The following is a 12,427-nucleotide window of genomic DNA, read 5'->3' as shown; positions in this document are numbered from 1 at the left end:
GTTTGGGTGAGAGGGTCCACTTTTTAACGGGTGGGGGGAGACAGGCAGAATTACTTAATATGCTGGACTGTCAGAGATGCATCTAGATTTTACACAGATGGGTCTCACCACCAGGATACTGTCTGCCCTTCCCATTCACAGATTTTGCACATACAGGTTCAGCCAAAATACAATCCAACTGGCTGAATCTGATTCAACCAATTGGTCTGAATCCTTGGATGTGAAACCTGAGGATACAGAATTGTATCTGTATCCTGTATCTGTATTCTGTATTGTAACTGAATTCCCTGTGCTACACTATTTCCATAAGGGACTTGGGGATCCAGAACGAATCCCCCAAGGACACAGAGGGATGACTGCCCTGGGTTTAAATAACATTCCTCAACACTCAAATTCCCTCAAGTGTCACTAAACCAGTGATTCTCAAAGTCAAGTACCCGGACCAGCAGCACTAGCATCACCTGGCAATGTTAGAACTGCGAATTCTCAGGCCCTCCCCAGACCTACTGAATGAGGTACTCTAGGGGCAGGGCCCAGATCTGTGTTTAAGAATCCCTCCAGGTGATTCTGGTACATGCTAAAACTTGACAACAGCCTCAATAATAACAGTTAGGCAGTCTTCACAACTAAATTATGACAGAAGTCTATCCATTAATTCATAGATTTGCCCTTGTCCCCTACTTTACCTATAACTAATATCTACCATTGACTGACTGCTTACTATCCACTGTTCATTAGTACATTTACCATTTATTCTTTACATGTAATCCATTACAACACTGTGAACTAGTCTAATTATCTAGATGAGGAAGAAAGCTTAATCAGGAGGTTAGTATTAGTAGCTCAGGGTCAGTTAGTAAACAGCAGGGTGGGACTCCATCAAGGTGGGCCTGTCTCCACAGCCTGCCCACGTCCCATTGTGTGACGCACAGGTCACTGAAACGTCATACCAACTTATCAATCCCAAAGTTACTTTTAATCTCTAAATTATTCTTCTACTTCTGTCTAAAATACTTTAAAAAATAGGACCTGATTCAGTCTATACTCCTGAGCAAAAGGAGTTCGTCTTTACTATGTGTAATTTATATACAATGAAATGCACAGACCTTAAAAGTGCTCAGTTTGATAAGTTCTGATAACAGTGTATCTACCCATGCAATCACTACCCCAGGCAAAACCTATTTACATCGCTCAAAAAAGTTGTGCCAAAAGGTGACCACCTCTGTCCTAGACTTCTGGGACCTGCCCAGGTAGACTACTTCCCAGGTGGAGTACTGGAGGGCCTGTGTCCTGGGCACGTCGAGAAGGCTGGTCGCCCTGCTTGGGCCGCCATGGCCTTACTCTTACATGGATGACACAGGCAAGCAGACGACAAAAGCTCAAGGTCTCTGGGGGGTGAGGAACGCAAAGTGTGCTGCTTGTTCCGCTCCATGGGGGAGAAGGACAGGTTAGCATCACAGACACAACATCAGGGTCTCCTCTGCTGCCTCAGTGCTGAGCAGCTGCTGCGAGTGGTTATGACGTGGCCAGATCTGCCTTGACCCTGTGTCTGGTGTCTTCCCGCAGGGCCACACTCACAGCTGCTACTTCTTCCTGCAACCTCCTCCTGCTATTACTGAGCCTGCCTCTATCAGGCCCACATGGCCTCTAATCTGCTGCATGCTGGGAAATAAGATGACCCTGTGTCAGCAAGCTATTAGAACAGCAATCAATAGACTTTTAGATTTTGAGCACATGGACTTTGTATTAACAGTTATGGCTGTTTAAAGGCCTTTTATATTTCCTGCTGACTTCTGGCTGGTTCTGGTTAGCTGAGGCTAACTGCTATCCTCCAGAGAGGTGAACTATTTTTTTCTCCTTGAATGACTGCACTTGATTTCTCTGGTAGAGAGCAGAAGCTCAAAGATAAATTTTCAGGTACTGTTTCAAACATTCACAGTGAAGTGCTTCTACACCTACCCCTCTCCTGTCCTGGGGAGAAGCTCTAAGCAAACCTATGTGTGGACACACCCCACTGCACCCCGAGATCTTCCATTTCTGGGTCCCCAGTGGGAACCAAACCCATTCCAGACAGCCACCAGAAAATGCTCTGTAACTCAAGTGTTATTTTTGGAGCATCTCTTGTTTTAGAGCCTGGCTTTCAATACCCAACTGTAAAAAAAGGTAGCTTTTATAGTCTAAGCCTGAATAATAATTCCCATTAAGAATGCAAATCATCTATAAGGTATATTTTAGTTGTACTTTACTTGTTTCTTCATCTCACACTGGTCATGTTACTAGCTTTTCTGTGACCAGTTTCTGGGACTACATCATCACCCTCACCCACTTTATAATCCATACCTCTCCCTTCTCATGTTCTAAGCCTTCATCAGTGAGCCTGAAGCAGCAAAACATTTCAGAATTTTCCTCTGCTCAGAATTTACCTTCTCAGGTCTTTTACTGACAGTAGCAATCTCACCGATTGGAAGAGCAGATGTGTTGCTGGCAAAGACACAGTGATCTGGAATCACCTGCAGGAGAAGAGCATTTAAGAATGTGTCAGGTAGGCCCAGGAGGTGACGACAGCCTAAAGCGAAGTCAATGAGCGACACCTGGGTTTCTGTCATCCTCATCATTGTAAGAATAAACCATAACGTGCATGCCTACTTCATGTTACACGTGTGATACTCAGAAATGGCACACCACTATAATTATATCTACAGTACAAGAATACTATTCACTTAGCTTTACAGAACCGGGGAATAGTTTCTAATGTAGACTGTCTCAGCATTCTGCCCACAATCTTGACTTATTCACACTTTTATTCAGAAGGTTGGATGAAAAACATGGAAGGCACACCTGCCAAACTTGTGCAAATCTGGGCAGGCAGAATCCTAACATCAGAGCTGAGACTCAAGGTTCAAGATACATTTGATACACTGAAACAATGGGTATAAAAAAGACCAATTATAATGAGGATAAAGGACTGTATTAGGATTTTATGAAAATGAAGAAAGAGGAAAAAAAGTAGGCATCTAATGGGCAAAACCTGGCTTGGCAGTAAACTTGTGTATAGAGCCCATGATCTTATTTATTTTTTATTATTTTTATTTGGTTGCACTGGGTCTTAGTTGCGGAATGTGGGATCTAGTTCCCTGACCAGGGACTGAACCTGGGCCGCCTGCATTAGGAGTGTGGAGTCTTAGCCGCTGGACCACTGGGGAAGTTCCCCATGATCTAATTTAATCAAAAAATAATGTAAATCAAAAGTAGAGCCCGATGGGCAGAAAGCTAACATAGGCTCAAGCTGTGTCATTAGTGGTATAGTGTCTAATGTTGATGGTAAAATTCTCTATGAAGAGCAAACCAATGTCCCCAAAGATGGCTGGCAACAATATGTTCCTCCTGGTACATGTGTGTCTCTTTGCATCCAGAGGGGGAGTCTCCTTCCCCTCCCCTGAAACCTGGCCTGGCCTGTGATGCGCTTTCACCAATGGAAAGCAGCAGAAGTGACTCTGCCAGTTGCAGGGCTCGCCTAGTGAAGCCCAATGGCTTTTGCTCTGCTCTCTTGGATGCCGGCAGCCATGCTGCAGAGAAGTTCTGGTTCAGCCACTAAGTGAGGACAGGCCATCGGGAGAGGGAGGGGCCCCAATAAGCTTTCTGCTGAATGCAGTCTCACAAGTGTCCCCACTGGGAAGCCACCTGGAGTTAAGGGCCAGCTGCCTCTTGGAGCCCTGCCCTAACTGCAGAACTGTGAAAAGGTCACGGTGTTGTGGGGGTCTGTGGTGGTTTCTCACATGCCAAGAGAACGCTGAGACATGATGAAGACAACAGAAGAAACGACTGAGACAGTGAGGGGTCTGGAGATACGGATTATGAAGATATCAAAGGAGGGAGTTTCTTTAGCTCTGTCGAGAGGAAAGAAATGAAATTTTGAATCCCTGAAGAACACTCGGTGGACTCAGCTTTACCGTTTGCCTATAAAGAAAGCAGAGCCCAGGATCTGAGGCTCTCCTAAAGGTCTTGCACCTGAAATTCTTTGATGTTCTAAAGATAGCTCTGTTCTGGACCTTGCTCTTTTCTACTCTTTCTGAAGAACTTCTCTGAATATCTCCTACCTTAGATGATTTCACTAGCTTCACTAAAGAGGTAAAGGCCACTGATTTATTACATAAATATCCACAACATACATGACATCTTGGACTTTACGTTTGGCAATCATCTTCCTACTCTTTTCTACTATCGGCTAAAAGTTCATGACTCCCTGAACACCCTCCCTGAAGGGAGCCAGCGTGAGGAACGCCACCCGTGGCAAAGGTCATGAGGAAGGAGGCTCGGCATACGCAAAGGCAGGATCGAGCCTCAGGGGTCCCCCTGGAAATTTTCGAGCATCTACCCCCAAGACCAGAGTCTGCCTGCTTTACTGTGTTATGCTTTCCACCTACTCTTCTAACATTAACAGGGGGCTGTCCCCCCACCACCTTTTTCTGGAAAAAGTTAATTTACAGCTTTTAGATAAGTCTCCTGGGCATAATAAGAGTGTTTCAATCCAAAACCCCCTCTGATGGCTTTCTAGCCTGCCTGCCGGACTCTTACAGCTGTGCATATGATTGTTTGCGGCCTCCCAACTGTGAGAGGCACAGGAAGCTTAAAACATCCTAGGAATGAAGGGGCTTCCGAGGAGTCAAAATCATTAGAATAGGACTGATTAAGGGTTTCATTTGTTGAGCCAATACTTGCTGCCAAATTTTCATATCTTTTATTTGTAGATATAGTTGGCATGTAGAAAAAACAGGTAGTAGACCTGGTATTAGCAACATTAGATCTTTGAGTTAAGTACTTTCTTTGTTATAACCCACTGCACCTTTGTTCTACAGGAATGTAAGTTTATTTAGTACTTTGAGGATGATGCAGATTAAAGAAAAAACACTTCTAGGGAAAAAGAGTTTTCTGGTTGATAGACATTTATCTAGGAAAAGAGCCATAAAAATGTTAACAGGCCTCCTTGGGGCTTCCCCGGTGGCTCAGAGGTTAAAGCGTCTGCCTGGAATGCGGGAGACCGGGGTTTGATCCCTGGGTTGGGAAGATCCCCTGGAGAAGGAAATGGCAACCCACTCTAGTACTCTTGCCTGGAGAATCCCATGGAGGGAGGAGCCTGGTAGGCTACTAGTCCATGGGGTCACAAAGAGTTGGACACGACTGGGCGACTTCACTTTTACTTGGCCAGAAGATGATGTAAAACCAGCTGGGACCTTTTGTATACGGGAAGGTATGCAAAAAGAAAGCCTGGTCTCAATAAGGGTTAGGACTGCTGCCCCTGCATAACTCTGCATATTCCATTATTTCTTTATGTACAACTTGGGGTATATAAGCTGCTTTTGAAAATAAAGTTGTGGGTCTGGCACCAATGCTTGGCTCCCCCATGTCGTTCTTTTCTCCCTTTTCTGGCTAAATTCCCATCTGGAGCGTGGAGGCTCACCGTGTCTACTTGTTTGCCCTGGCTTCTAAGACCCACGAGAGAGGGAGCCCAAGGTGGGCACCCTCTGCTATTTAAGCGGGCGCCTGTGGCCTACGTAGACGGTGCAAGTTCCTTGTCTTGGAACTTTATTGGTTTTTCACGTAAACCAAGTTATTCAGCCTCTTTTCTCTACTTATTTTCCTACTACACTATTTCTTTCTAATCTCCCTCCATATCTTTAATTAAGCAATTAATTCCTCAGACGCCAATGCCATCTCCACTTCAAATTCCCTGGATCCACTGGGGCTGGACCCCGGCACCTCCCTTTCTTATCTCTGTCTGCTGCCTTTTCCCTGGTGCCTTCCCTCTGTGGCATGCATGGACATAGGAAACCCCTTCGCTTTTCTCTCTCTTTCCTTTCTCTTCTCCCTTAAGCTTTACACTTTGGCTTGAAGTACTGTACTTACAGCCTGTACGTCTCCTGATCTTATCCCTCGTTCTTCTTTTCCATGATCACTGGCTTCCCAACTGCTAAACCTAACAAACTTCTCTACACACAGATCCTCCCAAGCCCTGATTTTCTGGAAGCAAACACCATCATCCCATCAGGTGGCAAATGCTCTTTCAGTGGTGAATGGCTGTGTCTACTTTTGCCGCCCCTCAGCCTTCCCTCCAGTGCCTGCTGGGGTGCCCCCCAAAGCCCCAGAAACACTGGGTATACATCTCTGGGGCAGGGCCACCTCAGGACAGAGAGGACTCACACCGACCCTGCTCTTCTGAATATTCTCCTGCAGCTGAATCTCCATTGCTCTCTGTCTAAAGAGAAGACTTTGCAATGTGTGTTTCACAAGTGGAATTGGTCCCAGCAGGAGCTGCTGCTCTTTGGTTTCTAAACCCGCGGTCTTGAGTAGAGCGGACATTGTCCTCCAGTGGCAGGAGTCCTAGGAGCACAGCCCACTACTTGAGACACCTGGCATGTTGCCAAGTCAGTGCCGCTTTATGTACACCGTTTATGGACCTCCACTCTGTTTACTTCACCGTAGGCTAGCCCAGGCCCTGGTTCCACCTCTCGCCTGGAGTACTGCCACATCTTCTCTCCTCCTCCTTTACACCACCCGGTTTAAATACTTGTTTTGTTCATGTCATCCCATCTCAAGAGCTGACTGTGCGCAGCATGTGGACTCGAGACCACTAAATAAGCATCTGAATCCTGCCTGGAGAGTGTTTCTTCCCTATTTCCTCTGCTGCCTAGACCTGAATTAGTTGAGCTGTAGCTTGCCACCAACCCGAAACGCGAAGACGTCGGGCTACAGTCCATGAGGTTATCTGTGTATGTCTGGGTGACTGAACTCCAACGTCAGCCTAACAAACTCTGTGCTTCAGTTAATAAGATACTTGTGCGTCTTCTCTGAGGACTTTGATTTGATCTTTACACACAGTGTGCACAGGTTCATGTAAAAACTTATGTCTGGGGGGACACAGCTTTGAGGGGCACCTCAAAACTGCTGTGGAGCCTGCTGTATTCCCTTTTGCCTGGCAAAGAAAATAAAGCTACTTTACCTTCTCCCATCCACCCCCCTCAAAGAAACAAACAAAACCCCTTATGTTTGGGCCCTAAGAACAGAACCACGAGTTTCCTGTCGTTCTTTTAAAGAACCCCGTGTCCGTGTTCTCCACTCACTGCACGAGGAGTCAGCACCACAGGCCCCGTACTCACCGCTTCTGTCTCCTTCAGCACTCTGTGCTTAAGGCTGAGGTCCTCAAAAACGGCTTCAATCACCATGTCGGCCTTTTCAAAACCCCGGTAATCAAGCTGCCCGATCAAGTTGCTGAACATGGCATCCCTTTCAAATGATGTTAGTGTTTTCTTCTTCACTTTATCATTCAGTCTGGAAACAAAACAAAACACATCTCTAGTCGGAGTGGGAGAACAGGAAACTAATATTTACTGAGTGTCCATGGGCCAGAAAGTGTACCGTGTATTTTCTACCAATTCAGCGAGGTTAGCTATGCCCCTCCCATTTTGAGGGGGCTGAGCTGCTCAAAGAAGCTCAGACGGACTTGTTAAGGGAGGGTACTAAGATTCAGACAGGCTGACTCTCACATCCAGCCTTCCTACTACAAGATGCCTCTAATGCCCAGCCTGCATAAAACAGCTAAATCTGCCAAGAGGAGTAAACATGAACACCAGAATGGCAAACAAAAAAGCAGCTTGAGTCATTCTCTACCTATGACAGGGGAGACAGCCAACACGGGTCCGAGACCACATGAGTTTATACTTGCTTCCATATCATTTTGTTATTCTGTAACTGTGATCTACTGGAGGACAGAGACCCTGCATTATGTCTTATATTCTTAATCCATTTCCTGGTCAGTACCTAGTAGCACAGTATATTGATTACATAAAACATTAACTCAACATTTCTTCTTCCCCAGAGAGCTAAACAAGATTCCTGCTACTCAGACACTGAACTGATTGTTTTTATTGCCAAGGAAAACAGGCTCTCTTAGGTTTCACCCTGACCACACTTTCAGAATAAATGACCTAGAGTTTTCCTCTGAATTAAGAATGAAGCTGCAATCCATTCATTAGTTTCCTTAACCAAAAGAAAAAGCCATGTGGTAAGTTCAAAGTAGTAGTCAAAGTCTTAAAGTATGGATTCAAATATCCTGGTTTCTGGCAGCTATGTTGGCAGTCAACAAATAAGATGCCTCTGAATGTTCAAAGCATTATTAATTGCTCTAATTCTGATGCCTAATGGAACTATTCCTAAGGGAGGACTGGAGATGTGTATGTCCCGAGTCAATAGTGCAGTGAGGGGCACTCACCAGAGCCTGATGTTTCTAAGGCCAAAAGGGAAACCCAGGACAGCTGGATCCAAAAGAGATCGAGGAGAAAAGGTTACTCTAGAGCAGCAATTTCTCATTTGGGTGACAGAATGAAACGCTGTTTGGGAACACTTGCATGCTGGCCTCAGGGCAATGGTTACCAAGCATGTGCCATTTTGGGGCTCTGAATCTCTTTTACTACAGCACCTTGCTATCTTGACATTAAGATAGTGGCTATCTGCCAACATGATTAAACCTGAGAGGTGGTGCATGGTATTATGGCAGCAATATATGAGCCTCTCTGCAGAAAAGGGGTAAAAACATGTGTAAGCTACATAATTCATTTAAGAAACAAAAAGCTCACTCAGCTAAAAGTCACATGTAAGACAGTCAAAGTGCAGCCAGCCTCAGACAGTCCATTACACTGCAGCAGAGAAATGAGCTGAAACCGATTCCCAGTTTTGCCAAGTTTGCTGTTCCACTTTCCCCTCTGCATTATGGGGCTGGGGCTGGGGTATGAGAAGGGGGAGGGGCAAGAGGGAGAATAACATTCCCCTTTTATTAATTCAGAGGGAGGATGGAGACACAGTCCATAGATCCAGACACTATGGAGCCAAATCTGTTAACTGCTTCTCCATGGTCACGCCAGGAGAAATACGAGGCTCACGAGTGCAGATCCCAGCCCTATCTTCAGGATGCAATTACACGTTTCCTCATATCCCAAATCTCAGTTCTCTCCATAGACACACACAGTCATGCTGTTTCAGTATTCTAAAACAATACAGCAATTAAAATTCACATATAGGGCAATTTCTAGTCTGATACCAAAGCATAACGTACATGATATTTAAAAACATCAATACATAAGGTTTTCTCTTCTGCACTCAAAGACTATAGACCCCAGTGATATTAATGATTTATAATAACATTGTCTGCAACAGCAAAAATTAAAAAAAAGTGAAAGAAGGAATCAGTGTTTCTCAAAATCAAAGAAATAAGACTTAAATATGGAGTATCCAGTACAGATCATGTTCAGGAAAAAGGAAACTGTGATGGTGAAAATCAAAACACATTCTACTCTCCCAGCAAAGGCAGAGAGAGCAGGCTCACCCTTTGAACACCTGCTGCTGTCCTCGACCCAGCGCGGGCAGTGTAGTGTCCTTAAGTATGGTCTGTAGGCCCTTATCCACGGAGACTTGAGCAATGCCGGCTCCCATCAGCCCTGCACCAAGAACGGCAAGCTGCCTGAAAGGAAAGGATGAAATGACTTTTGATAAACGCTCTTAATTCAGTAAAAAGTGGGACTGCCCAAGTTATCATCCAATAAACCAACTAAAGCAGGGACAACAATAAAGTATTTAAAACCATGTGTATCTACAAAGACACCTTTCATAAATGACAGATTTTTAAAGTTAAATGCAAAAATCCAGTAGGTCTAAAAGAATTGGTTTACCTAAAAAGAATTATACTGATTTTCAATCATTCCCGACATGACTGAAAACAAAACAAAACAACCCAGATTATGCTTAAATTCACAAGTACTTTTCTTCAAACAAAGGCCAACTTGCAGTGATGGGCACAAAGACTAATTCTCTTTTCAACTACTTACTTGTTAGTGATTTTGTCATTTTCCAATCATCTTTCATTTCTCCTGAAATCTGTGCCTTTATCATGCTTTACTTGGATTGGTTCAAAAGCCTTCCCTCAAACACCTCCATACATGTGTCTGCCTTTTCCAGCCCTGAATTCCTCTTGAACTTATCAGAACCATTTGGCTTATACCACAGTATTCTGGAATGGCTTTCATGTACATTATTTTTGTCTCCTCAACTAAATTCTAAGCTTTCTGAGGGACAGAGTTCATGTCTGATGACTCTTTAGTTTTCTATAGTTCTGAAACAATATGCCATTTTCCCATTAGTAACTAAAAAAATTTTCAGAACAACTTCCTTCATAAAAGAAGCCCAAGTTTACAGCACTGCAGATCTAAATTAGAGCTGCCTCATTCCTAACAATTCTGATATTCAAAAATCTTATTCAAGACCTGAAAAAAACACCTAATTTCAACTCCAGGGAGCATCTTTCAAATGCAGTTTTGTGATAATACACATATTTTACATGGTGAGTGTTAAGTAACTGGAGAACATGAGAAAAATAGGGTAGAAAAATATAAAGAATAGGAGCTGAAAAACTTGTTCATATATTTACTGCATTGAAATTAAAAAATTTTCTTGAGAAATGACCCCACAAAAATTAAGACAACCACAGAAGAGGAAGAAACTTGCAACATGCATAGCAGACAAAAGATTGCTGCTAGGGAACTATAAAGAACACACGTATTGATAACAATAACCCAATAAAATGGGCTGGGGTTTATACAAAGCAATTCATAAAAGAAGACAGATTGCCAATAAAATGCCCAATCTCCCTAATAATCTGGGAAATGCAAATTAAAACCAGACACTCTCCCCACTAGGTTGGCAAAAGTTTAAAAAGTAACTATGAAGGTGAGGATGTAAAAAAACTGGTTCTTTCATGTGTAGGTGATAGAAGTATGGTGGTGGTGGTTTAGTCGCTAAGTATACTTTGCCCTATAGAGGAGGTCAAATGTATTAAAACCAAAAACTGTATCCTCTATGACCCAGTAATTCTACTATCTACTCCAGGGAAATGGACTTATGCATAAGATGACATGCTAGCATGAAGAGTCATGTAATGTTAACAATAATGAAAAAACTGGGAACCACCACCAGTCCATCAGTAGGTGACGAAAAGGAACAAGTTAACTGGCATCTAACGATCATACACAGTCTCTCTCCCAAGTTGCACCACCGGCTAAAAAGAGCAAGTTACAGGATCCATACTGATAGATCCCTTTTATATTGCTAATAAAACATTCAAATCATAAACACAAAACAGATTCATCTAGTATTTTAAAAAGTTTTTTAAAAAAGGATAGTAAGAATGCATTCTTCATACAAAAAATTATTTTTTGAAAAGAGAAAATAGGTAAGGAATTCAAATTACTCCCCGAGGCAAAGGGGAAGAGGCCCAGAGAAACAGAAGTGGAACTATGACTGACAACTGGGGAAGCAGGAAGGGGGATGCCCTGTCTTCAATTTCTTAAATTTTTGGTTCAACCTAGTCTGCCTTGCATACCTTATAATTTATTCTTCATTTCTAACATGATGTTATCTTTTCCTTCAATTTATTTCCCCAAGTTAGGTCAACTCTTACATCATCCTGTTTTTCTGTCTGTTTAGTTCTGAGTTTTTAAATTTTTAATTCAAAGTAATTCTTTTTCTTATCTGCAAGTATTTACTTAAGGTCACAGAATTCAAGTCTGAGAGCATTCTGCCACAGTTTTCTTTTACACTGTGGAGATTGTGGGGCAGAGTTTTCATAAGCTTAAGTATTTTGATTCTCATTTGTTTCTTTTTCCACGGGTTTCATATGCATGCTGCCTGTCTTTTCTGTGTATTGGTACAGAGTAACAGCTTCTCTGGGTGATGTCATATATATTATAACAGTAAGAGTTACACGCAGACCAGAATAGGAGTTTGGAGTGGCTAACTAGGTTTCTTAAAAGTAAATATTTATAATTTAAAATTTAATGGTAAATTTTTATAGGATGTGTGAAGAAGTACAGATTAAAGTGGCTATCATCATTCCACTGCAGCATGGAAGTAACTGCTCTCAGCCACTGAATGTGAGATACTTGCCAACCTTGGTGATTCACAGGCAGATTGATATAGACTGATAACAGATTGCTACCGATCACTATCTGTGCTGGACAAGCAGTGAAGACTGTATTTCATATTCTAATTTGGAAATCAGTCGTCTTGGCAAGAATCTGTCTTACCTGGACTTCTTACTGATTTCCTCTTCTGCTTTAGATTTGAATCTCATTAAAGATGAGAGATGGTTGTAAAGGAGAAGGAAGTAACATTAGCTGCTTTCACAAGCCCCTTTGTGTAATTCAGCTAGACAGTGTTTCTCAGTCTTGGCACTATCAGCATTTTGGACTGGTTACTTTGTTTTGTGGCTCTCCTATGTACTGCAGGATGTTGAGCAACACTCCTGGCCACTGGCCACCAGATGCTAGTTCCATCCCTCCCTCCCCAGTTGTGACACCTAAAAATGTCTCCTGACACTGTCAAA

At 43.1% G+C, this 12,427-nt stretch overlaps 1 protein-coding gene across 1 annotated transcript in view; it reads right to left on the bottom strand.

The window, feature by feature from the left end:
* The window catches only part of HADHA (hydroxyacyl-CoA dehydrogenase/3-ketoacyl-CoA thiolase/enoyl-CoA hydratase (trifunctional protein), alpha subunit), a 42,426-nt gene that overhangs the window by 4,421 nt on the left and 25,578 nt on the right, over window positions 1–12,427 (bottom strand). The window contains exons 12-14 of the mRNA XM_005686935.3: window positions 9,377–9,511; window positions 7,155–7,326; window positions 2,424–2,510 (exon numbers count right to left, since the gene is read on the bottom strand). Coding sequence (XP_005686992.1) covers window positions 2,424–2,510; window positions 7,155–7,326; window positions 9,377–9,511 — 394 coding nt within the window. The remainder of the gene's footprint in view (window positions 1–2,423; window positions 2,511–7,154; window positions 7,327–9,376; window positions 9,512–12,427) is intronic.

This window comes from Capra hircus, chromosome 11 (genome assembly GCF_001704415.2).
Source record: "Capra hircus breed San Clemente chromosome 11, ASM170441v1, whole genome shotgun sequence".
NCBI classification, from domain to species: domain Eukaryota; kingdom Metazoa; phylum Chordata; class Mammalia; order Artiodactyla; family Bovidae; genus Capra; species Capra hircus.
This window is presented reverse-complemented; position numbering and strand designations above follow the sequence as displayed.